This window comes from Monodelphis domestica, chromosome 4 (genome assembly GCF_027887165.1).
Source record: "Monodelphis domestica isolate mMonDom1 chromosome 4, mMonDom1.pri, whole genome shotgun sequence".
Taxonomy (NCBI): domain Eukaryota; kingdom Metazoa; phylum Chordata; class Mammalia; order Didelphimorphia; family Didelphidae; genus Monodelphis; species Monodelphis domestica.
In genome coordinates, this window is record NC_077230.1 from 191,101,318 (window position 1) to 191,128,299 (window position 26,982).

At 35.8% G+C, this 26,982-nt stretch overlaps 1 protein-coding gene across 25 annotated transcripts in view; it reads left to right on the top strand.

Annotated features, from left to right (window-relative positions):
- Positions 1–26,982, top strand: part of OSBPL6 (oxysterol binding protein like 6) — a 280,006-nt gene that overhangs the window by 187,643 nt on the left and 65,381 nt on the right. For 9 of the 25 annotated variants that reach the window (XM_056794036.1, XM_056794035.1, XM_056794040.1 and 6 more), the window contains 8 exons: positions 1,896–2,018; positions 5,387–5,440; positions 7,365–7,478; positions 7,595–7,765; positions 12,379–12,511; positions 17,749–17,852; positions 18,401–18,493; positions 23,149–23,223. In XM_056794036.1, the coding sequence (XP_056650014.1) occupies positions 1,896–2,018; positions 5,387–5,440; positions 7,365–7,478; positions 7,595–7,765; positions 12,379–12,511; positions 17,749–17,852; positions 18,401–18,493; positions 23,149–23,223 (867 nt within the window). The remainder of the gene's footprint in view (positions 1–1,895; positions 2,019–5,386; positions 5,441–7,364; positions 7,479–7,594; positions 7,766–12,378; positions 12,512–17,748; positions 17,853–18,400; positions 18,494–23,148; positions 23,224–26,982) is intronic. The other 16 variants (XM_056794044.1, XM_056794038.1, XM_056794049.1 and 13 more) reach the window with 3 other exon arrangements.

Consider the following 26,982-nt stretch of genomic DNA (forward strand, 5'->3'; position numbering starts at 1 on the left):
TTCTTTCCCAAGCCATTATTCCTGAATTGGCCATATTCTTGTTTTCCCTATTCTGACCCCTTAGTGAGCCAGTTCAACCCTACACTGTCTGATTCTGCTGAATCTTTTACCCCTTTATCCTATCACCAATTTTGCCACTCTTGGATTACTCCCACTCTGTACTTTATGCCTTTAGATATTCACACATGCTACAAAATGATGCTGGAGAAAAGCATGAAGCCATGCCAACTGGATCCAGTACAAATTTATGTTATGTAATCTCAATGGGTCCTTCAAGGAACAAAGCAATTCTTTTACACCTCCCTAATTAATTTACTATCCCACTCATCACAGTAGCTTTTCCAAACCTTTCCAACCCCTTTTTCAACCTCTTATACTTCCTCCTCCGCTACCTTCTCAGTTGAGAACTTTCATCATATTTTGTTGAAAAAAAAATTAAGATTTTCCCCTTACTTCCTTTGATCCTTGTAAGTCTCCTTTTGTGGTTCTTCCTCCAGGTCATACCAGCTAACCATGGGTATCCCATTAGCCTCTGTCTTTTCCTTCTATACAAGTTTTTAGTAATCCCAACAACCACATGAATTCAATTGTCATCTTTATGCTGATGATTCTCAAATTTACTTACCTATCCCTAACCTCTCCCTTGACCTCTGGTCTCTCATCTCTAATTGCCTATTAGACATCTTGAACTAGATGTGTCTTAGTAGCCTTACAAAAATGGAACTCATATCTTTTCCCCTAAACCCTCTCTTCTAGCTTCCCCAGTACTATTGAGGGTAAGTTTACAACCTAGATGTCTTCCTCCACTTCTCTCTTTCCCACACACCACCCCATAATCAATCTTTTTCAAGTCTTGTCAGGTCTGCCATTTTTCCCTATACATCCCTTTCTATTCACATAGCTACCCTGCCCTTGGGCTGCCTCAAATCTGTTTTCATTCCATACCATCCTTCACCCAGCTGCCAAAGTGATCTTCCTACAGTGCCTATTAACTGATCCCCTTGCTTAATAAAATCCACTGGCTTCCAATTACTTCCAGGATCAAATATAAAATCCTTCTTTCGACATTCAAAGCCTTTTACAGCTTGCCACCCCCTCTACTTTCTAGTCTTCTTATGTCTTATATCTCCCCTTCACCATCACTCAATATACCCAGCAATCCAGTGACACTGATATTCCTTGAGCAAGAAACTTCATCTCCCAACTCTGGGCTTATTCAGTAGCCACCCCATTGGCCAGCAGTTCTCTCCTTCCTCATCTCCATCCATTGCCTTCCCTGACCCCCCTGGCTAAAATCTTTACCTTCTGCAGGAAGCCTTTCCTGTTCCTTCTTTATTCTTGTGCCTTCTCTCTACCGACTGTCTTCAGTTTATCCTCTATTTGGCATTTGTACAAGATAGCTAGCTGCATGTCATCTCCCCCATTGGAATGGATACTGATTAAGGGCAAAGGCTGTGTTTTGCTGCCTTTCTCTATATCCCCAGTCCTTAGACACCTAGAGCTGAGAGCATAATGAAGATCTTCTCTGAAGTCAGAGATTTGCAAAAATATATAAAACAGTGCCACTCTTCTTACTCATTTCTTTTTGGTTTAGGAAGTATTTTTGTAATTTTTTTCACAAAATAAATATTATAAAATATTACATTTCATAAAAATATGTTAATAAATTTATGTTTACTTGACTGGACTCACCTACTGCATGCATCTACTGGCTTACTACCTTGCTCCAGGGTGTACATGCTTTTGATATACACAAACAGCATCCATCTCAGAGCAATTTGTGCTTGGGAACTTGATTTCTCAAAATGTGTCATAAAGAGATCCTGTCCTGTTAGATGTAGTTACTTGTAAACATTGAGCAAAATGTAATTGTTTCCTTCTTGCTTTTCTATCAGGAGGCTGACAGCTGGGAAATCATAGAAGGCCTGAAAATAGGCCAGACTAATGTCCAGAAGCCAGACAAACATGAAGGGTTTATGCTGAAGAAGAGAAAATGGCCTTTAAAAGGATGGCACAAGGTGAACCTCTCATTCATTGTCTATATCTACAGGTCATCATTAGTACCACCACTAATAAGAGTCATTTTATTCATGGTGACTTGTCACAAAATTTTTCCAATGATCACATAATAGTGAGTGTCATTTCTGAGAAGACAAACAATTTTCAAAGCTTGTTCTTAACCACTGGGGCTGTCATTATCACTGTGCATATTTAAGTCTCAGGATTTTGGGAAATGACCTTATATTTGGATTCTATCATTCAATGAAACAGCATTAATCAGCATGGGCTCTCCCCCAATGCTTATAGTTAAAACAAAAAGCTCTTGGCCAGGAATTCTAAACCTTCTTTTGTATCATGGATTCCTTTATATATAGGCTAATGAAGCCTAGGAAACCCTTCTGAGAATAATGTTTTTAAATGTGTAAAATAAAATACATAGAATTACAAGGGAAAACAATTAAATTAAATAAAAATGTGATTATTTTTCACCTCTTCTACATTCATTGATCCCTTCAGATTTCAAGCAAATATACTTTGGCTGTGTATATTCCCTTTACCTCGATTCAATCAAAATTTTCATTAGTTGATTTATTGGATAGGGTTTCCTTTGGTCATTTTCTCTTCACTAATATATATATATAGACTAAAACCACAAAATAAGGTAAAGAGATGTTCAAAGAAATCTAATATTTAAGACCCTTTAGCAGTTCTCAATGTGTGGCCTGAAGACCCTTGGGGATCCCTAAGGTACTTTCATAAGACTGGCTAGATCAAAACTATTTTCATAATAATACTAAGATGTTATTTGCCGGTTAAAAATCTTCCTTCCTCTTTAACAACACATCTGTGTGAGGCCAGACTTTCCTCATATACCAAAACAACATATCTAACTGATTGAATACCAAATTACATCTTTCCATTAAGCCAGGTATAGAAGAGATTTACAAAAATATGTAAAACAATGCCATTCTTCACAGATTTTTGTTTTGGAAAATATAGTTATTTTTCATTAAAATGTTGTTGGCGTCAATAAATTATCTTAAATGATCAATTTTAATCTCTAAAACCATCAGTATTGATAAATGTAACTCAAAGAAACTATAGCCACCTTTTTTTTAAATAATAATTTTTAAGAGTATAAAGGTCTTAAGACAAAACTGTTTGAGATACACTCCTTTAGATGATATCTAGCCAACTTGGCTATAAAAGAGAGGTTTCCAGTGCTTAGTATGTAGAAAATATTTCCTTTTTTTAAAAAAATATTTTATTAGTAATCAATTAGCCTTAAACATTCCTTCCAATGCCAAATCTCTGAAATTCATGGTGTAGGGTAGGGGGAGGAGAAAAATAATTTTCTTTTGAACATCCTTAATGCAATTCCTGTGATGGATCCCAGATAACATCATAGAATAGACTCTTAAGGAATTCCTAAAGTAAATTTCTTCTACCTGTGTCTGTCACTTCTACAGCTAGAATATTGATTGTGTAATTCCAAATTAAAAGTTTTACAAATGATTAACATCTGTCACTACTTGGAGTTCATAGACTCATAGGAATAAAGTTTTAGAATAGGAAGGAAACTTAGAGGTCATTGAGTCCAGTGCCCTAGAATGACAGATTAACCAAAGCTCAGACAGATGAAGCAAATTGTCCAAATTGATATAGTTAATGAATAATTATCAGAGCTGAGATTTGAACCCAGGTCTTCTGGTGCTATAAATTAAACTACAGATCAGGGAAACTTTGACCAATGTGCTCCTCTGCCCCACATGGCCATCTCCCTTGGATTTTTATTGCACTTGAGGTCAATAATATCTTCTTTCCCCAGGCTTATAGTGCCATTGGCCATACTCTGTTAGGAGCCTGTTTTCCTCTCAATCCATCCCAATCTTCCTATAGGTCTTGCAATATAAGCCTTTATGTCCTTTCCTGTGACCTTGCCACCCTTTTCTATTCCTCAGGTGGAAATAGTATGAGAGAATGGGAGCAAGGAAAGCAAGTTACATGAGTCACTAAATTTAATTTTTCCTCCAGAGTCTGTGATTTCATTGAACTGGCTGTGAGTCAATGGTGACTCCAGAATATGCTGTGGAAAATTTGTCTCCATAAATAGTAGATGTCCAGAATCAATTCTCTTGTTTCTATCTCCAGTGTGCTCTAAATAAAACATACTCTTATTGTGACCTAAACCAAACCATGTGGACTTTAAGCTACTCACATAAATAAATGCCTTCTCAATTTAATTTGGAATCTTTTTTTTCCCCATCGTGACTTTTGCCTCCTCAGATTTGGCTTCACAGGTCCACATTCTCCATAGTTTGTAACAAAGAGATTGCAGTAGTCTTCTCTAAGTTATATGTTAAGGACCATTAGAATCAATCTCCCTTTTCTATTGCTAAGGATTCCTAAACCACATAGTACTTTTCCATGGGAGAGAATTTTCTTGCTAGAAACAGAAAGGCTCCCTGGCACTGATAGCTTATAAGAGAAAGGCACTGAACCCATTGTTTTGCTATATACCATGAGTTATTTGTTTGGTTTGGAGCCGTACAAGGATGGAAAATCACAGAGATTCCCTGTGGAACTATAATCGACAGGACCATCGAGAACCTAGGGACCACTGAGCAGCAAGGATACAATTAGACTGATTCCCCAATAGTTCATTTTTATGTCTTTCCCAAATTATGTAATCTTTATTTTTAATATTATCTGAAAGTAGTAGTCCTGTTTAATTGGGGGTGGGGGGGAGAACTACGTTATGGAGAGGTGAAGTATTTTGTTCCAGGTCCCAGTTTTAACAACTCAGTGACTCAGAGGGCCACGGGCAAATCCATCAGATTCTGTTTGTCCTCATCAGTGCTCTCTCTGAATTCAGTTTTTAAAACCTGCCAGAATAAAAAAGAATTCAAATGCATAATATAGTCCCCTTGCAGAATTTTCCTGGCAATTGATCCAAGATATCCCTCTCACATGACAGAGATTATAACTAAACAAGAAATGTCAAAATGAAATTTTCTGTTCTGTGATTTTTTTCTCACTTAAAAAAAAAATTTCAGCCCAGTTAATTAGGAAGGTCTTAAATGCAAGACAAGCACTAAGATGCCCTCATTGATGTGGGAAACAATGAATGGCCCACATCACCAGATTATGAACCTCGTAGCTAAGAGTGCTTAGTCAATGACAAAGCTACAGTAAAACAGAAACTTCCCAACATAGTGTGTAACCGACACATCCCAAGGACATTGAGGGAATGGGCTTTTTTGGGGTCAAATTCACTGACTATGGAAATGCTGAATGTCAAGAAAGACTAAACCCACATTTATAAATATTTATTATAATTCATATTGTTCTCAGATACTAATAGTGAATTATTTGGTTCCTACAGCGGTTTTTTGTCCTGGATAATGGAATGTTGAAGTATTCAAAAGCACCACTTGATGTAAGTAAATCATAGGACATTTTCAAAGGTCAGTTTAGAGCTCTGTTTGATGTGACTAAATATCATTATGTTACAATTCTCAGGCTGTACATATTAGCTTTGTCCATTTGTGTTGCCTCTGGTATAACATTTCAGATTTCATAAAATGATCAAGCCATTCAGTTACAAATGGAAAGTAGGCTTTGCATTTATAGTTAAGTGAGTATAAAATTTCAGACTTGTAATTGGAAAAAATCAGAATTCAGTTTTGAATTTTAGTTTTCAGCCTTTGAAAACTACAACTTGATCCTTAGGTCACCTGCTAAATAATTCAGTTCTTTCTGACCTTACTCGTAGGTAGGATTGTAGTTGTCTTAGTTTCATGTCTGTATAACATTTGAGAGTTTTCAAATCACTCCTATATATCTGCTCTCTAATTTTAGTGTCACAACAACCCTATGAAGGTAGGAAGGGCAGATAATGTCCCCATTTTAAATACCAAGAAACTGAACCTTCTGGAGGTTTTGCTCTCATTAAGGTCACCAGGATGGCTATATGGTTGAACAAGATCATTTTACCCAGAGCCCATGATGGGCTACATGCTTATTATTATTTTTAAGTAATCCCCATTCTCAGGACCCTTATGGCCAAATAGAAGGCAAACCAAAAGCTACAAAAGATTTCCTCAAAATTCAAAAGAGCAAGAAAAATGAACCTTTGTGCACATTTGACTATTGATCAAACATGTTTATTTTTTATCTTTAGAGGCAGTCATTAATTATTAAAGTAGTATAAAATACATTACATAGAGGAGGGAAACCTTTGAGGCAAGAAGAAGATATGGGAGGTAGCTGGGTGGCTCAATGGCTGGAGAGCCAGGCCCATTGACAGGAGGTCCTGGGTTCAAATTTGGCCTCAGATACTTCCTAGCTGTGGGACTCTGGACAAGACCCTTGATCCCCATTGCCTAGCCCTTACCTCTCTTCTGCCTTGGATCCAATACACCTTATTGATTCTAAAATGGGAGCTAACGATTTAAAAAAGGAAGAAGAAAAAGAAGATATGGAGGAGAGGATTTGGATATTATCATTTTCTTCCATTTTTCTATCATATTTCCCATCATCCTCATCTAAACTTTGCATCTTCCTTAGCTGAAGATCCGGGACACTATAGTTGCTTAATGTTTTTAAATAAATGAGGTAACAGAAACGGAAAGGGCATCTAGGTGGCTCAGTGGATAGAGAGCCAGGCCTAGAAATGGGAGGTCCTGGGTTCAAATTTGGCCTCAGATACTTCCTAGCTGTGTGACCCTGGGCAAGTCACTTGACCCCCCATTGCCTAGCCCTTACTGATCTTCTGCTCTGGACGCAATACACAGTATTGATTCAAAGATGGAAGGTAAAGGTTTAAAACAAAAAAACAAAAAAAAAAACAAAACAGAATAGAAAAAGAGAAAGATTAAGCAAAAAGCACCAAGATGGCAGCCAAAAGTCAGGCAGTTTAGACTTTCTGGTGTCACATACCTGACCTCACTCTTCACTTCATTTGACTAGCAGTAGTAGACTAATGCGGAATACTAGAGGCTAAAAGGCAGAGAAAGACCTTATCTCTTTGACAGCCTTGTCTTCTTCAACTAATTTGTTTTTTGCAAGGAAGGAAAAAAAGAGAGTCCTTAACTTCAAATCCGTAGCTATGAAGAATTGACCTTATACATCGTATCACATAAATTGATAGCAGATGGATGGCAGATGTTTATTAAAAAGGGGTTTGAGAAAGCAGCTTGGACTTCCTCAGACTGAGAGAGTTTGAATTTCATTTCCTAGAGCAGAAATAGTGTTCTTATTTTCTTTAAAAGTGTAAAAAGCTACAGAACTCCTTTTTATTCAATATAGTCACATAGCTAGTCAGACTATTTTTCCATCCTACTTACATGTCTTGATTGTAGATTCAAAAAGGCAAGGTCCACGGGAGCATCGATGTTGGCTTATCAGTTATGTCAATTAAAAAGAAAGCTCGAAGAATAGATCTGGACACCGAAGAACACATCTATCATCTAAAGGTAAGTGGTCTTTAAGCAGAATTTTCTTCTACTTCTGGGGAATGGCATGCCTCTATTGGGTTAACCTGGAGTGATGATGAACTAATGAGCCCCTTCTCTCCCTGCCTTTGTTTTAGGTGAAATCCCAGGACTGGTTTGACGGTTGGGTCTCCAAACTCCGCCATCACCGATTATACCGTCAGAATGAAATTGTAAGATCGCCGAGGGATGCTAGCTTTCACATATTTCCTTCAACCTCCACGACAGAATCTTCACCAGCTGCTAATGTAGCAGTTATGGATGGGAAGGTGAGCCTTCATTTTATGGAATCCAGCCCTAGATTTGCTTAGAAAATCTCATGAGGCATAATAACTACTCTTATAGTACTTTGGGGGCTAATTAGGTGGTGCAATGGATGGAGCATTGGACCTGGAGCCAGGAAGACCTGAATCAAGATCTGGTCTCAGACACTTATTAGCTATGTGACCCATGGCACGTTATTTAACCTCTGTTTCCTTAATCTAGAGGAGGAGGAAATGGCAAACCTTTCTAGTCTCTTTGCCAAGAAAAGCCACGGACAGTGTAATCCATAGAGTCACACACAACTAAACAACAGTGAAGTATTTTATAGTTTAGAGATTCTCACAAGGGCATTATGAGGTAGCTAGTGCATGTATTATCAGACCCATTTTACAGGGGAAAAAAAAAGCTGGCTCTGAAAGGTTAATTTACCCAAGGTAGCATAATTTGGGATTATTGCAGCCCAGATTTTAATACAGTTCTTCTGACTCTGAGTCCAGCATTCTTTCCATTATTCTACATATTTATATAAAAAAGTGTAACAATTCATAATGGAATAGAGTGAAAACTTACTTCCTACACTAAAATCTAGGTGAGTCAAGATTATGTGCCAGCAAAATCGGCCATTGTAATAGGTTGAAATGAAAGGAAAATTTATGTCTCCTTACTTTTTTTAAATGAATGGGCTAACTACTAAGTTTTGATAGTTTTATCCAAATTCCAGGAAAGCCAGGAAAAATACTTGAGTGTTTGGCCCCGAGAATCTCATTTATAGGTGTAGTTCTTGAAATATGATCTATTTTTATTAGACTTCAGCTATGATCTCCAAATACAAAATCTAAATAGGGCAACTAGGTGGCATAGTACATTGAGCACCTGGCCTGGAGACAAGATCTGAATTCAAATGTGACCTCCGATGCTGTGACCACTGCATGCCATTTAACTCCTATTTGCCTCAGTTCCTCATCTGTAAAATGAAGACACATTGGAGAAGAAAATGGTAAACTACTCCAGTATCTTTGCCAAGAAAAGCCCATGAGATCAGGAATGAATGACTGAAAACCAACAATAGCTAAATAGTATACCACCATACTTTTTTCCCACTATGATGCTTACACAGTGTCTGGCACATAGTCAATGCTTAATAAATGCTTGTTTTCTAACTGTTGACTGACTTACATACTTCTGGGCATAGCTTGAGGAAGTCTTACCACCATGCAACTGATTCTAAATGTGATAGAATCTCAACTCAGTCCTCAAAGCATTTAGCTTCTTTCACTTTTCACTGATTAACTATTCTCTACAGCAGACGTTCAAATTTGGTTCTTCAAATCTTTCCTAATATTACCTCCCTCTCTCACCTTAGAGAATCTGACTCCCCACTTTTCTGAGAACATAAATGCCATCTCTCAGGAGCTGCTTTTTCTCCCTTACTCTCAACTTCAAAACTCTCCATATTTTCATTCACTCTTTTTCTTTCCTCTTGACGAGAGTGGTGGACCTTTCTATCTCTCCTGGAAACTGACCTTTTTGAGCGTTGTACTTTTTTTGTCTTCTCTTTACCTTATTTTTTTTAACCTCCTGTCTATTTCCTTTTACCCTTGCTTCTCTCATTCTCCCCTTTCCACTTCCTCCTTTCCTTTTACATCTTCCTCTTTCTTATTCTCTTCTTCCTCCTTCCCTTTTTTATTTTCTCTCTTCCATCTTTCTAAATCTAATAATTCATTTCTCATTCAAGGATGTGTTGAAGATAGTTAAAACTGACTCATGAAAGCAAATTTTTACATTTTCAGTGTGAGCATGTAAACTTCAGAAATCAAAAATGCTATAAATCAGGACTTGATTTATTGTTTTGTTGATTGTTTAGCCTTAAGAAAGTGATAGAGAAATTATTAACAACTCATTAATATTTTAAATTTTAAAGTGCCATAGGTAAATTTGTTTTGGAGAGAGCTGGTTGTTAAACATTTACCAGCATACCCTTGCATTCCTCATATTACATGTCCAGGCTTCTTTAAATTTTAAAGACCCTTTATTTCTTTCAAAGTCAAACTTCTTCCTAGATGGAGTCATCCATATTTGTTGCCTCAATTTCTTCACCTCATTCATTTTTAAAACATTTTTATTTATTTCATTATTTCCCAACAACATGTAAAAAATTTAACATTCATTTTTAAAAATTTTGAGTTTCAAACTCTGCCTCTATCCTCTCCCTCACCCTTGGAGCTAGCAAACAATGCCATATCAGTTATACATGTGAAGTCTAACTCATTTATTAATGTTTTGTATTTTCATTTCTAACCATAGTGCCTTGCTAAAATTGGATTTTCTGAGTTTGCAAAATTAATTTCCATTAATTAGCTATGTGACTCTGGATAAGTCATTTAACTCCTCTCAGCCTCAGTTTGGAGATAATAGCATGTAACTTCCATGATTATTGGGAATTTTAGTTAGATGACTTGTAAATCACAAAGCATTATATCAATATTAGCTATCATTATCATCATCATATCACAAGACCATCCAGGCCTCAAGACAGATTTATTTCTGTATTAATTTGTAGTTTGAATAGGCTTTGCTTAATTTTTTACATCTCAAATTCCCCAAAGTGTCTCAAGTCTTATAAATTTTATTATAGCCATCAGTCAGGACCTAGGCTTTTTTTTTTTTTTGGTTCCCTCCTTGAGTATGTAGGCATTGGGTCAAGCTTGATATGAACTGATGAAAAATAGGGAAGTTAGGAAGGCAGTGCAGTGCACTTCATAGAATGATGCTTATCATAAGTAATATTAGTTGGACTCTGTGGTTTATGGGTTCCTCTTTTAGTGTTTTCTAAACCTCCTAATTTAGCCCAGATTTTTGAAAGATAAATCAACCACAGATGGATTTTTCTAACTATAAAAGCTTAATACTTAATACTTGTATCATTGAGGATCTTTTTTTTTTTCACTTCTACCTATATTTTTGGCACTGGCTGTCTCCAGAGGCAGGGTGCCTTCATTACTATTACTATTGCTGCCCTGGTGATTCAAGAGAAAAATGACTTGCAACCAGCTTCATTCTACTTTTTAGGCTTGAAATAGGAAAATTGTATGACTTTTATAGAGGAGAGCCATTATTCTAGTTTCCAGTGAAATACCTCTATGATTTAGCTTTGTGAAACATTTCCATTACATTTATCAGAATGTAATAAAAAAAGGAAAAGAGCTATTTATCACTCTGCTGGCATCCCAAGTATCAAATTATGAGGCTTGGAAATGATAATTGGTTTGTGGCCCTGTGTGGGTAATAAATAAGCCTGAGTTTGCTAAGCATGCACTTCATTGAGTTCATGATGATTTAGAAGAGGAGTGATCTGTTGTAATTGAATATTAGAGTCAAAGATGCATTTTAAATGGCTATAGCTTTTTTGAAAACATGGTCCAATTCTTTTCACAGAGTACCTTAGCAACTATTTTAAAAATTCTATTTCATGTAGATTATTTATTCCATGCAATATCCTAGTAATGGAAGATGCTTTGGGTGTAGCTCACACTGGTATTGTTCCCTAAGACTGCCCTTAATTTTTTTTTCCTAGTGTGCACAAATCGCCCAAAATGCAGTGATTGCCTGTAGATAAAATACTTCAGGAATTAATTCTGTCTGAGTCTCTCTGCCTCTCTGTCTCTGTCTCTCTTTCTCTGTCTCTGTCTCTTTCTCTTTCTGTTTCTATCTCTGTCTCTCTCTGTGTGTGCTCTGTTTCTCTTTATCTCTGTCATAGCCTTCCTCTATCTCTCTCAGCCTCTCTTCTCTTTCTCTGTGTCTCTTCCTCTGTCTCTTTTCTGTTTCTTTCTCTATCTCTTTTTCCTTTTCTCTCCTCTAATTCTCTGACTCTCATTGACCTATTCTCTCTCTTTCTTTTTCTGTCTCTCTCTCAGTCTCTCTGTACTCTGGATCTCCTTCCCCTCGCCTCCCATCTTTTCCTCTCCACTTCTTCTCTCATCTCCTATCTCTGTCTTTCTCTCCCCTTCCCTCCTTTTTCTCATCCAGATGATTTCCAAGTTATGACTAGAAGCCTAGCAAATCTCAATAATCATCAAGTTAGGTCAAGGTTTTGGAGACCGCAGATTTCAAAGGGATCATAGAGACCACCTAGTCTATTTTACAGATGAGCTCCACAATCCTAGTTCACACAAGGTGTTCAATAAAAGAACCAGAATTTGAACATAGACCCTTGATTTCTAGTCTTTTTGCTACTGCACCATTGCAGTTTTTAAGATTCAATCAGGCAGTTTCAAGGAATACAAGGATGGTGACCTGCTGCATCCTTGAAGACCTTTCAGCTTAGTGAGCTAATACTGTGATTCTGAATTCTTTTCCCTTCACTATTATTTTGCAGGAAATTTTATGGGGCAATGTTTTGTGTTTTGATGACATTCTTTAAACTGTCACTTGTAGATTTCAAATATATGATGAATACATAGGCTCTCTGAAAGAAGGTTCTGTCTTATTTTGCAAATGTATAGCAACGATTGAATATAACATTTTATGTCCTGTTATTTAAACTAACTTCTTCAGTAACCTCTCTCTTTCAGTTTTCAGTACTTTTGCTCACAAATTTTGTCTCTCTCGTGATTGTCAGGTACAACAAAACAGCTTCCCCTGGCAGCCACCTATACCATGCAGCAATAGCCTTCCTGCAACATGTACCACTGGCCAGAGTAAAGTAGCAGCTTGGTTACAGGACTCTGAAGAAATGGACAGATGTGCAGAAGGTCAGTGGTCTCTGATAACAAGTCGTAGAAAAACTTTAGAGACTAGTGAGTTTTTGTTTACTTTCTTTGTACATAAGGAAACTGACCAGTCTGGTCAAGTGATTTATGGATAATCAATGACAAAAGCCAGGATTTGAATCCAGGCATTCTCTCTGACTCAAATACAGTATTCTCCCCACTACCACCACAATTGCTTCCTCATGTCATCAAATATTTATTGTGGACAAGGCATTAAAGGGGTTACAGAAGATACAACCCGTGCTTTCAGCATAACTGATAAGTTCTTTCTCTTTGGTGAATAGACCTGATCTAAAATGTGGCCACTCCTCTTCTCTGAGCCCCGTCCCCTTGTTCATTTTTTCCCTCCCTTACGCCTTCTCAACTTCTGCCCTGTGGCTCCATGCACTCAAGCCCTCCCCCTTTGTCCAGTCTATCCACTCCCTTCTGGATAAACTTGAACCCAAAGGAAGGGTGAACTTCATGATCAGCCTCATCAAAGTTGTCCTCATTGACACTCTAGACTCTCACCTTGTGCATCTTTTCCCTCTGCCATTTTATCAGTCCAGGATGCCAAATGACTCCCATCATCTGCTTTTCCTATTACGTACCTGGCATATAGGGTGTTGCTAGAGAAAGTCACAGAGATAATGCCTTTAATAGCTAATGCTTCTAAATAATTTTATACCTTATCCAGCTGTACTCTAATTTCAACAAGGGCCTTGGTGTATATCAGCAATCCTTTTATTCATCTCTTATTTATTCTCTGGCACATCCTAACCTATTTTAGACTTTTACCACTCTGGTATTCTGATGCCCCTTAACCTACCCTTTCTTTACATGAGAAGATAATTTCACCTCTCTTCCTCCTGAAAAGATGGAGGCAACTGAATGTGAGCTCCCTCATCTGTGTTCTTCTGGATGTTAAAATACCTATTTCCACAAATTCCACTCTCCAGTATCTGAGAAGACTCCTTTTCCAAGATGGCCTTTGTACTTTTTAAAGTCATGTCAGTATCCTATCGTGTCCTTTATCTCTTGCTGAATGGTTTAAACTAAAGACTATATAAATTAATGAATTGAGGTCAACTTGGAGGAAGGTCTCTTGTGTCATTATAAGGTTCTAACCTGTGCCTCCAAATATATACATATCGGGGGGTGGGGGGAGGTATTGTTCTCAGATCTGTGGCAGTCATGAACTGAAAAAAATTGCTAATGTGTTAGCTTGACATAATCAGTTAAAGGATCCAGAGATGCCTGAAGATAGTGATGATATCCTGCCTAGCTTTTGAAGAGCAGTTATGTCAAAGAGAGACTGAACTTAGTAAAGAGAGTTTCCAGTCACTGGAATTGTTCAAGCAGAGCTTAGAGGTATTCTGGAAGAAATTCATCCACTGGACCTAGAAGTCATGGTTCCTTCTAAATCCAAGAGTCTTTTTATTTTGAGGCATCTTCACTCTCCCTTCCACTGGCTTCTTCCTCAAGATATTTCTTTCTTGCTCTTCATAATGTTTTTTGGTAAAAGTGAAGACCAGTGTGAATCTTTGTCAAAGTAATTAGGTTTGTCAAAGGAGCTAAGTAACTTTCTGAGTCAATTTTGAATATATCTGTATTTCACAGGTAACAATATTGCACATTTAAATAGTGCTTTATACTTTTTCAGGCTATTTTCACATTCCATATCTAATTTCTTTAAAAAAAAAAACTTTACCCTTCATCTTAGAATCAATATTGTGTGTCTTGGTTTTAAGACAGGCTAGACAACTAGAGTGAAGTGACTTGCACAGGGTTACATACTTATGAATCATCTAAGTCCTCCAGACTCCAGACCTGGTCCTCTATCCACTGTGCTACCTCGCTGCCTCTCTGATTTCCTCTTCCCAACAGCACTATGACTTGTTTGGGCTAAGTATCATTCCCAATGAAGATTGTAGTGCAGAGAGGTAATGTGTCATAAATACCAATAATTCATGGCAAAGTGGGGACATTTCTTTTGTGTTAAATCCTGTGTACGTTTCTCTAGAATAGAAGTTCTAATATGAAGTTCTCCCCCTTCACCTTCTGGAAGAACTTAGTTATTGGTTGGCAGTTATAAGCCACAGCCTACATTTCCCTACTGTCATGATGGCACCACTTTGTGTCTGGAAAATAATCAATAAATTGAACACAAAATGTATATTGCATACTTCTTGCATATGTACAGCCATGCTGGACATTTCAGATATCAAACAATAAGTATAAAATAAAATGGTGATAAACTAGATATAAACTAGTAGTAGGTCTCCCCATCTTACAGATAGGTAAACTGAGACTCTGAAGTTTGTTGATATAGCTAGTAAATGTTGGCGCCTCATCTCAAAAACCCTTGTCCTGCATCTCCATTAGATATGTTCTCAGGCCATAAGGACTTTAGAGTATAGTTTTGTTCCTTTAAAAGATGATAGAATTTGGAATAGAATGATAGCACCTTTTTGTGGGACCTTTGAGATCATCTGGTTTAACCCTTGTTTGATCATTCTGGAGACTAGGGTCCAGAGAGGTTAGGAGACTCACCTAATATTACTCAAACAAGGTTTCTAATAACAAAATTTCTTACAAGTAGAATTCATCTTAAATATGAAGAGAATTCTAATGCAAATACAATGTGACACTCTCATACACTTTTGAATCTTCTGTCATTAACCATCTATGACTTTCCCACAGATGCTGTAAACTAAACCAGACTCAATTTGGAAATCTAGATACAGATATTTTAAATGATGTGTTGCTATAAACTTTTTTTTTCTTTCTATATGAGAGTAAAAATGGATCCCTTTGGTATTCAGTAGATAGTTGGGAATAGTTTTACAATGTTTAAATAGTATATATGTATATAATTTAGATAAACTAACCAGGAGAAAATAAAATAGTTTTGCATGTTAATAGGGCTTCCCATAGACATGTTCTCTAATAGACTGTTAATAATTTGCTTGCAGAAAAGTAATTAGTGTTAAACTTCAGTGGCCTGAAGGCATGTTCTAAATGTTTAATAATGGAGTAAGTCAGTGCTGATTTCTCTGTATTCTAGACTGTATTTAATTGTGTGAACAAGTTTTATAAAAGGGTCTTTATGTTCCATTTTGCTGTGCCTATTAGTGTCCAAAGAAACACTTTTTCTTACCTATTGTAATTTGATTTTTTTTGTTTCTGATACACTAAAAACTGAAAGTCACCCTTGTGTTTTTATAGTTAACTCCACTGGTTAGGTTTCCAGCACTTTGACAGTCTCATTATCCTATGCCTTCATTCCCCCATTTCATATTAGTGAGAAGATGCCATGAACTAGAGTGCAAGACTCAGTTTTGCTGGGCACTTACTGTTGTCTTCTTGTCAGAGAAAAGCCTCAAAGGCAGACCCCATAACAGTCCAATAACCTTTGGGAAACTGTTATCTGTTAGTTTTGCATACGTAGCATAGTTCTGGACACAAATGACTTGTTGATGTTTAGAAAAAGGCTTGACTTGTGACCTTGAGATGTCATAACATCAGTGTTTAAAAGGCTCTTTTTGAAATGAAAAAACACAATAACTATGAGATTGATAAGGTAATTGTTATGCTACCTTTAAGAGTTTTTTTGAAAATGGGAGTTTAAAAATCTTCTGTCCCACTGAAAGAATCAGTAAGTGTTTTTCAATGCACAGTTTTTATATCATAGAATCATAGATATAAAGCTGAATCTTAGAGGCCATTAAGTCTAATCCCCTCATTTTACCAGCTGAATAATAAAATAAATAAATTCATAGAGTTTGAGTAAATTACACTAGCTCATACAAATAATAAATTACAGAGTGGAAGTTTGAACCCAAATACTCTGAAACAAAGTCCACATTGATAAAAGCATTTTAATAATCAATTTTACTATTTTAAAGACTCTAATTAACTAGATGTCTCTGTTGGGTCAGACTCCTTTAATTTAGTCAGTACTCAAACCTTGATCATTTAAGATTACAATAAATTCTGAAAAGAGAAAGTGATTGATACAAAGCTTTCTCTGTGATTGTGCCTTTAAATGAATTATCCTTAACAATTACAAGCTAATCCTGCATTGCTTTGCATAATTTTCTTGGCTTATGTATATACAGATATCACTTCCATATCACAGGGGTTAGGGGAATGGTGCCACTCTGATCTAGAAGATCCACGTAAAATATTTTTGTCCTCCTTTTATACCAGAGAAGAAATTGTGTGTATTTACGATATTAAAAGATAAAATATATTATATTACATCATATTATGCATATATTTATGCATTTATGAGTTTCTAAACTTATTCTGTGTGTGTCATCTGAAGATTCCACATAACTCCCTCAAAATTACCATTTAATTTCTTATGCCATCGCATGATACATTTAAACAACCATGGGGAAAATTGCAATGTGGAAGGGATACATCTGTGGATACACATATGGCAAGCACCTTTTTTTTTTTTTTTAAGCTATTCTTTTCACAGCTAGTTGATGAAGTGGATATCTGGGTCTGAAATCAGGAAGCTCTAAGGTCAAATGTGGACTCAGACACTCTGGGCAAGTCACTTAATCTCTTTTTGTCGCAGTTCCTCCACTGTTAAATGGAGATAATCATAGTGCCTAACTCGCAGGGTTGTTATGAGGATAAAATGAGATGTTTGCAAAACCTTTAGCACAGTGCCTGGCACATAGTAGACACTTAAATATTATTTGTCAGCTAGCTGGCACAGTGGATTGCATCAGGAAGTCCTCAGTATAAATCTGACCTCGGACCCTGTGTAACCCTGGGCAAACCATCTCTCCTTTGTGTGCCTCTAGTTTCTTTTCCTCACCTAGAAAATAGGCATATTCATAGCACCTATCTCCCAGGGCTGTTGTAAGGCTCAAATAAGAATATTCTGAACCTGCTCCCTGGGCTTCTTAGCAGAAGTGTGCGACTATGGGACTGGAACAGTAGTTACGATAACATTGTTTTCTCAGATTTTAAAGGTACTCAATCCTAATGACTTCATAAAGTCCAGGCTTGATTTTAATTTTGGAATGGTCTGCAATTGTAGACATTTCTTGGATTCTTCTAGCTTGTTAGAAAACTGCCAACTCATGATTCTAACTCACTTGAATTTCCCTTCCAAAGCAACTCTTTAGCATTTTCACTGGCATGATTTCCCCTTCAAACCCTGTGTGTCCTCTCCCCTCCCCAGTGCTAATCCATCTTGATTTCTGATTTGTCTTTAGATCTTGCACACTGCCAATCAAACCTTGTGGAACTTAGCAAGCTCCTTCAAAACCTAGAGATACTGCAGAGAACTCAGTCAGCACCAAACTTCACTGATATGCAGGTAAATGCATCATAGATATTTCTTAAAATACTGCTTCATTGATCTTTCCATAAATAGGTAAATGAGTATGTGAAGACAACTATATAAAATAGAGTAATTTGTCATCTGGAATCTTTCAACCCCTGTAGATCTTGATATGATTTAATGATGATTAGACTTTGAAGCTAGATGTCAAGATAGTCTATTGTTAACTGGAATTATCTAGAAAGAAGCGCTATCTATATTGTATGACATTATCAGTGATTGATACGGGAATATAATTTGCAGTCTTGGGAGTAACTGTTTTCATGCAGAAAGAGAATTAGTATCCTTCGGTAATAAATACTATGTTCAGTTTGTCTACTAGCAAATATTTGCCAGTAAGTTTTTGGCTCTGTGATTCTTGCCCACTGGGCACCAGTTGGTATTCTCTCCTTATTGTTTTGTGTATAAGTATCTAACACAATGATTCCTTACTAATTTACTGTGCTCTCTTTGTCTATCTATACCTGTGTCATCTGTGTGAACTTAATAGCACTATGTTGCTTTTAACTATTTGTGTAATGTAGGCTAACTGTGTAGATATTTCAAAGAAAGACAAGCGAGTCACAAGACGATGGAGAACAAAAAGCGTCAGCAAAGATGCAAAAATACAACTTCAGGTACTGAATTCATGTTATTTTTCCTTCTTTCTCCTTAATGATAGCAATTTAACATGGTACAGCCAGATGAGGTAACCTATCACTATATTCAGTGCTATGGGACACCCAGTTATATAAACTGAAAAATATTTTGCTATCCTGAAACAAATGATAGTTTGGGTTTTTTTAAGCTGAAAGACACTAACATACAGATTTTTTTAAGGACAGGATCCCAAGAAGTAACCTTTTTAAAACTTTTGGATCCTTGTAATATGCTTTTTCCTTTAATATTCACCTGTATTTTGAGCTTTTCTTTTTCTGCCAAGGCTACCACCATCATTTTAGTCACTCAGGTTTTTGACCATGGTATTGTACTTGACTCCTTTTTCTTCCTCATGAATTAAGACCAAAATGTGTTTTGTTTTTATTTTGTTTTTTTTTTTTACTTATGCAATCATCTTGGTAATTTCAAAACTCAATTGTTATAATGATACTATAGTAGAGGGAAATTAATGTTGATATACCCATCAGGAATTCATATTAAGCATAAAACATTGAATTTTACACTGTAGTTTTCCCTTGACTTTCTGAAGCAGCAGAATATCATAAAAGGTGTGCCTTTTCCATTTATGCTTAAATCAGGTTTTCTTGCTACATATTCCAAAAAGCTTTTATGAATTTAGTTAGCTATAACAACAGTAATCTAATCATAAAAGCTTGTTTTAAAGTTTTATTTATCAAAAGTGATTGCGTTGCTGTTGTATGGACTTTCTTTCCTTTCCTTATGACCTGTTAGGCCTTCAGAATCTTGATAACTAAAATAAATTGAACTTTAGACATGTATGCCTAAATTCTTAGGAACCATAATAAATCTAGAACCTAAAAACTGTAGTTTTTTATTTTTTTTTTTTGTAAGAGGTTCATGAATGATTGTTGTCAACTCATTTTAAAATAGAACAGATATTAAAAGATCTACTTATATAGATAATTGCTGCCAGATATTTAAACTAGAAAGAGTCTTTGTTGCCAGGGAGTCATACTATTTTGTATTAGTAGAGACCCTTGCAGAGTCACTTACTCATCAACCAACCTGCCTCACATCAGCACATTCATTGTTCAGCACTACTCCATAAGAACTTTTGGGCTTGTAATTCAGCTTTTCTTTTTTATTATTAATATAAAAAATCAAAAAAGACTCCTTTTCAAAATTGTTGTTTATTGTACAAATAACAAAATTATCCTTCTAATGTTTTGTTCTAACACTGGTTTTATAACTAATATTCTTTTGCTTGCTTACTAATATAATTTACAGAAAATAAATCTTTTGAAATGCTTAAGAGCCATATTTTCTTCTGACAGAAAAGTCCATCTGTTTTTATTTGTTGCATAATCTTTGTGATTTTTTTTATTCATAAAATTCATACTGTAAAAATAAAATCTTCAGATAGTTTTATGAGAAATATGAGTAAGATGCATTCTAACTGTTGACTTGCTGTGGGCTTCTGAAACATTTTGTGATCAAAACAGAAATCAAACAGAAAACAAAGTGGATGTACCTACTTGCTGCTTGTCTGGGAGAGTGGCTGCATTCTGTGAATCAACATTAAACAAAAATAGAATCAAATGCCAAATTAATATACATTTTCAAAACTCAAAAGTTGTCTTTCCAAGCTGCCATATTTACAGATTATTTGCTAGATGGGGTTGATTTTCAGTTGACAGCCCTATCTAATCAATCTGGTTTCTATGCTAGAAGAGCTATTGACATTCCTTTTGTAGTTCATGGGTTTTCAGAAAAATGGCTACAAGTGCTTTATCCTTCTATGAGACATATTTACTTATTACAACCCATTTTTAAAATGAAAACAAGAAATTTAATTATATGGGTTTGTTTTGACATAAATCTTAAAAAAAACACACAACGATTTTAAAGATAAGACAGTGTCTTCATTCACATTGGGGCTTGGGTGGAAGTTGCTGAAAAATAAAGTAATACTCTTAATATTTCAATTACTTTAAGAGAAATAAAGTGAAAGAATTTTATTCCAATAAGGGGAGAACAAAGGATGAAGATTTAAATGTGAGAGCTTTATTTAATTCTTCTGATAGATTCAAAAAGGGAGATTTAGGCAGTACCCAGTAATTTACATCCTATTCTTATTTGTACCCAGTATATCTTGAAGGAAAAATATTTCTGAATTAAGAAATCCTCAGGAGACATTCTTACTCCTTGGCCTTATAAGTTTCTTCTACTTACAATGAAAGGGATAGAATGGGAAATGGGAAGGAAAGGATGGAATTAAGGAAATGAAGTGGCAAAGTTGAACCATCATTTTTTGTTATGTTGGGTTTGGCTTTTCATAAATTTGAGTTTGGGATTTGCTAGAAAGTCATATATTTACTTTTCCCTACTATGTTCCGCCAATATTTTCTAGCTGTTTTTGAGATTGATATTAAGTTATACACTGTTGGTTGAACTGTAAGAATCATTAAAGGACTGATAAAGTTTTCTATTACCTTTTCCTTGTCTTATCCTTAAAATACTGTCCTTTATCTTTCAAGATCAAATTGCTTAATGTTATTCCACAAATCCATTAATTTGAGATAATTCTGTAGTTCATGCCACAAACCCCAACTCCTACTATTGTTTGGTTGTTTTTTTGTTTTTTTGTTTTGAGGGTCTTCTCAGTGTTGAGGAATTCAGGCTCTTTTTTTTTTTTATATATTCAGCACAGCTGTGGTGGGGACCATTTTGGGTGAATTAATGAAGGATGTCATATTTCAAATTAATAGATTTTGGCCAATGTGGACTTGAATATAATGTGTGCTTGCATGATTTAGGTGATCATGCTCTTCTCTGAATGGGTCATATTATGCTAATTGCTTCAGTGTGGAGGGGGGCTCTTTAATAAAGTTATTCTATATGAAAATACACATTTCTTCAAGAAGCCATTTGGAGCCTAGCCCCCTGTGTTTCTGAGCATGCATGAGTCAGTGGAAAGCAACATTTGTCCAAGGAAGCCCCGTGGGAGTTAGCCTTTTGGAGAAGTACTTCCTCTCTCCCACAGACAATTTCTTCTTGTTTTAATGAAATCTCAAACTGTCATATGATTTCAAGTTGAAGATATTTTAAATAGATCATAGAAATATGGGACCTGGAAAATAACTCCATTGTGAGGTAGTTGATGGTGTTTGAAACTTTAGCAGAATAAATTAATTGCTAGTGGTAGGTAACTAGGAAAGGGATGCTGCCATGATGGATGGAAGCAAGCCATGAGCAGTAGAAGATGAATGATTGGATGGGAGTGATTCACTTGTAGCTCCCCTGGGTCTTATAGGTGCTTAAATTGTACCGTCAGAATAAGGTCAGAATTAGTTCATTGCAGCCCTTTGATACCTTACATATAAAGGAATTCTAGACTAGGAAGTTTATGTGGAGAATAAATTTTACATATATATGTGTATACATATTTATGTATTTATATACATGTATACATATATATATATATATATATATACAGCATGCATACATATGCAAATAGGGTTTTTTTGAGAAAGGGTAAAAAAAGGGAACATCTGAAAGGGGCAAAAGAATTTATGTTAAAATTAAATTGGATTCAAATTAGGCTATCTTTACATATACAACCCCCCACCCCCAGTTACATATTTATTCTACAGTCACAGTACAGGGCATAAAATACACTGGTCTGATTTTCTTTTTTTTTTCCCTCTTAAAAATCCTACAGAAGATAGTCAGATTACCCCAGGAAATTAGGTCATTTAATTTGAGAATTCAATTAGATATCCTACCTGTGAAGGGCCCTAAGTAATTAGGGGATTGATTTCTGGTCAAAATATAAAGGAAAAAAGGAAAGGTCAGTTACCCCACAAGTGAAATCTTTTAGTGTTTTCACTCTTAAGAAGTTCAAGCATGAATTGTTTCCATGGAGGAAAGTCCAACCTGAAAAATTGCTAGATCCATCAGTTTTTCCCTTGGTTGAAGCTGTAGAAATTTCTGCATTTTCCTATAGCACCTGAGGATTTTATTATGTTGCAGAAGTTGTTCTATTCATCCTAGAAAAACTACTACAAAAGAAAATATTATTATCAAGTAATGGATATTTTTAGGTAGTAAGAAACAGAACCAGAATCTATTTTGGTTGCTCCTTTTATCTCTCCATTCCCAACTTTCTAAGTTCCTTTAGGCTCCTAGGAGCCCCTCAGAATAGTGTAATCAGTTGCTGAGGCTTTCTAAGGTTGTGTGATTTTAAAATCAACGCCATTGAAATTTCAGGTACTTCCTAACATCCTTACCTTCTAACTTCATATAACATCACATTAAGGAATGAAAGAACACTCCAATTTATTTTTAATTTTTTTTTGTTTAATCTCAGACTTTACATAAAATTCATAATGCTTCAAATCCGAGGATGGGAAGCGGTATATTCAGCAAATAAACTTGAGACATTTAGGCATCCTGCAGTGAGAATAAGCAAATTATCCTCACTAGCATAGATGCTGTCAAGCTCTTCTTAATGTTAAGAGTTGCTGAAAGTAAAATTCAGTTAAAGACTCTCCCTCTCCCTTGTCTGATCATCTTTCATCCTCCCATATCCCATTATCTCCTTTCCCATTCCTTGTTATCTCCTCCCTTCTCTTCTTCCATTCACTGTCAGGAAGGGCCACCTCCGAAGGGCCAATTCAGCACCACACGGCGCCGGCAGAGGCTAGCAGCAGCAGTGGCTACAACAGTGAGTGGATTTAAAACTCAAGGGATAGTTTTATAAGGATGGGAAATTGTATAAACAAAGTGTAAAACTGTGATACCCTGAAGTTGCCCTTTCAACCTTGATGTGACAGTCAGTCGTAACTCATTCTATTTTTTTTTTCAGCATAACTATAGCATGACCTTCCTCTGTCTGTCCTCTTGTATGCCAATGGTCACTAATGTATGTGCATGTATGTTATGGTGAATGCTTTTATCCCACCTCCAGATCTAGGCGGGGGGGGGGGGGCACCACAGAATTGAATTTCAGACCTTCTCCAGTGGCATTTCCTCAAATTACATTATTGTTTTCTACAGCATTGTTTTCAAAAGCTTTTCTATGTGAACTCTATTCTACTAGAAAAACCATGCTACATAGGTAGGATCTATCTAGTGGGGGCATTTTGTTTTGTTTTGTTTTAACCATGATATGGCTATTTGAAAAATCTGTGAATAGAATTGGAGAAAAGAGAAGTTAAATTCAGATGAGAACTCTAAATTGGACAAAAGAATTAGCATTATAGATTTTGAAATGAAAGGTGTTTTAAAGGTGGCTTACTCCAGTAGCTTCATTTTAAAGAAGAGGAAACTGGGCCAAGAAAGATTATAGGACTTAATTCAAATGGAAGATCGAAGAACCTATGTTCAAATGTGGGGTCTTAGTGTCCATATCTGATGCTTTTTCTTCTGTGTCTTCTGCCTTTGAGATTTTCCATTAAAAAAAAAATGATTTCTTCAATTCCCCTTTTAAGGGAAAAAATCATTTTATATGAAAGAGATTGAGATAGCACATTGGGTGATAAAGAAGTAAAAAGATAAACCACAAAAATAAAAGGTATTTTTCTAGTCAACCAAAAATAAGATATTTTTTCAGAAGAGATACTGAAATGAGGCCGAAAGAAGTCCAAAGATAAAACGATGTAAACATATTGAAGGAGGGAAGCTTAATAAACTGGAAATGAAAATATGATGTGGAGTTTTTAGAATAATGAACTAAGATATAAGTTCTCAAGCTGTGTGGGAGTAGATAGCAAGAATAATCTGAATAGTTAAATAATATGAAAGCTTTTTAAGGCATTAAACTTAAAGCAGAATATTTCTTTCACCAAGGGAGCAGAAATCTTCTTTTTCTCTGTTTATATAGAGTAATAAATTTATGAACTAAATTTGTAAGTATTATGTTAAGTAACATTCTAGAGGTTAATTCCCTTATTTGTGACTCTTGATCACTATAACACAAGTTGACAAGGAAGTTTCTTTTCAAATGAGATTTTTGTATGGAAAACCTTTGGGACTGCTAAAAGAAAAGACCCAGATATTATTAGCAGTATGATTAACTAGATAACTTATTTAGTATTGGGCTTCCCTATTCTGAGTTTTTAGTTGAATTGGCTGAAACTTGCATTTCATTATTATATTAATATTGTAAAAGTACACACAGCAGTTTTTCACCATTTGTTTTGTAAATGTGAATAAACAAATTAAGGTGAATAGTTTTAAAATTAGGGTATACCTGTTGTTTTAATGAAACGATAGTAATTTCAAATGCTTTCAGCAATATAATCCCTCGAAATGAGTTTACTTGAAGAGATAGTCAAATATTGATGAAAAGAAATTTAGCTTTATTTGAGTAGGCATAATTTATACTTAAATATGTGTGTGTGCATGCACACATGTGTGTGTATGTGTATACGTGCATGTGAGCAACTAGATAGCATAGTAAATAGAATACTGGACCTGGAATCTGGAAATAGTTCACAGCTGGACTTGGATACTTACTATGTGACTCTGGGCAAGTCACTTAGCCCTCTTTACCTCAGTTCCTCATCTGTAAAATGAGCTAGAGAAGGATATAGCAAACCACTTCAGTATTTTGCCAAGACAAGCCTCATATGGGATCAGAAAGTGTCAGACATGACTAAAAAATGGCACAACATAAATACACACATAAATATTACATTTTCCCCTAGTCAGATCAATACATTTTGGTCACCATATTTTAGGAGAGATATGGATAAAACCAGAGGAAACCAACCAGAATAGCCAGGGGCCTCAAGTCCAAGCTATAGCGGGGTTATTTATAGGAATTGAGGATGGAGATGAAAGGTCTCAGGAAAGACTTAGAAGCTGTCTTGCAGCACTTGAAAAGTTTTCCTGTGTAAGAAGGTTTGTCTTGTTCTGTTGGGTCTAAGAAGGTGGAACTAGAAACAGGGGTGGAGGTTGGAAAGAGCCATATTTGAACTTGATGTCAGGAAAAAGCTTGCTAACAATTAGAACTGTTCAAAAGTGGAATGAGCTACCTCTCTCATAAGGTCATAGGCCCTGCCTTACTGTAGGTCTTGGCAAAGGCCAATGACCACTTAATGACTGAGTGTCCCAGTATATTGTAGTTTTCCATGTATAGGATAAACTGTGTTATGAGTGAATGCCTTCTAAAACTGTGATTCTGTGTTATAGCTACTAAAAACTTATAAATAGGTAAAGTAGGTGATAATAAGAAAGTGAGAGTTTCTGACCATCACTGTAGCTTAACCTAAAGAGAGCATATACATTTTGCATTTACAAATATAGAATTAAATTTCCTTAAATTAAAATTTCATTTGCATATGAATTTGTTATTTATTTAATATGTAACTTAAGTTTTACATAAGAAAAAATGATTGTGTAGAGAGAACTTATTTGTCAGAAAGTATAACTTCAGTTTTATGATCTTTTGAAATACATACTCTCTCTTTGTTGTCTGATGCACTGTGTACTTCTAAGAGGTCAGAAAATAATCTGGGAAAACTGTCTGCCTTTTTCATTAAAAAATATATTTACCTATAATGAAGATAAGAAACATTATGGAGTAAAGCATGCTGACCTTTAGCTCTTAGACTTAAGTCCTATCTCTGTTGTATACTAGCTGTGGATTGAGAGGCAAGCCGCTTAGGCTCTAAATACTGCCAGGCAAGTTTTTTAGACTATAAGTTGTAGGTGAGTAGGTGATCTGCATCAGGAGAAGGAGTTTCTACATTGGGAGCTTCCTAAACCAAAGAAATCACGAATCTGAAACCTTCTTTCCCCAATAATAGAATCATCAGGCCAATATTTAACATTATTTCTGAAAATTATGTTTCTACTGAAAAACTGAGAACAAAAAAATTTTTTGAAAAATTCTAAAAAGAAATATAAATGAAAAGGGAAATAGAATTTAATTTTGGCAGACTATTGACATAAATCCTCTGCGACTCATTTCTTCCTTTTCAATATTTAAAGGGAAGGAAGGAAAGAAGGAAGGAAGGAAGGAAGGAAGGAAGGAAGGAAGGAAGGAAGGAAGGAAGGAAGGAAGGAAGGAAGGAAGGAAGGAAGGAAGGAAGGAAGGAAGGAAGGAAGGAAGGAAGGAAGGAAGGAAGGAAGGAAGGAAGGAAGGAAAAAAATTTGCATAAGGAAAAGAATAAAAATCCAGCAAAAGGAGACTTTTTCCCAATTAGAATTGGGCAGAGCTCAATGGAGATATGGTGGAAAGAGAATGTATGCTTTCCAAAAGAGTTTTATTTATTTCTAGAAAGTATAAGAAAGCTTCTATGAAATCAGCAGTATTGGCATTTGTAGAAATAGGAAGAATTCTCTTAAAGGGAAGGGGAAGTATGTTTTTGCCCAGCCCAGAGACAGTAAACTCAAGGAGGCTCTCTGTTTATGGAAACTCTACTGTTAGCCTTTTGGGAAAATCTATAGCAATAGGAAACTGTATGTATGTAAGTCA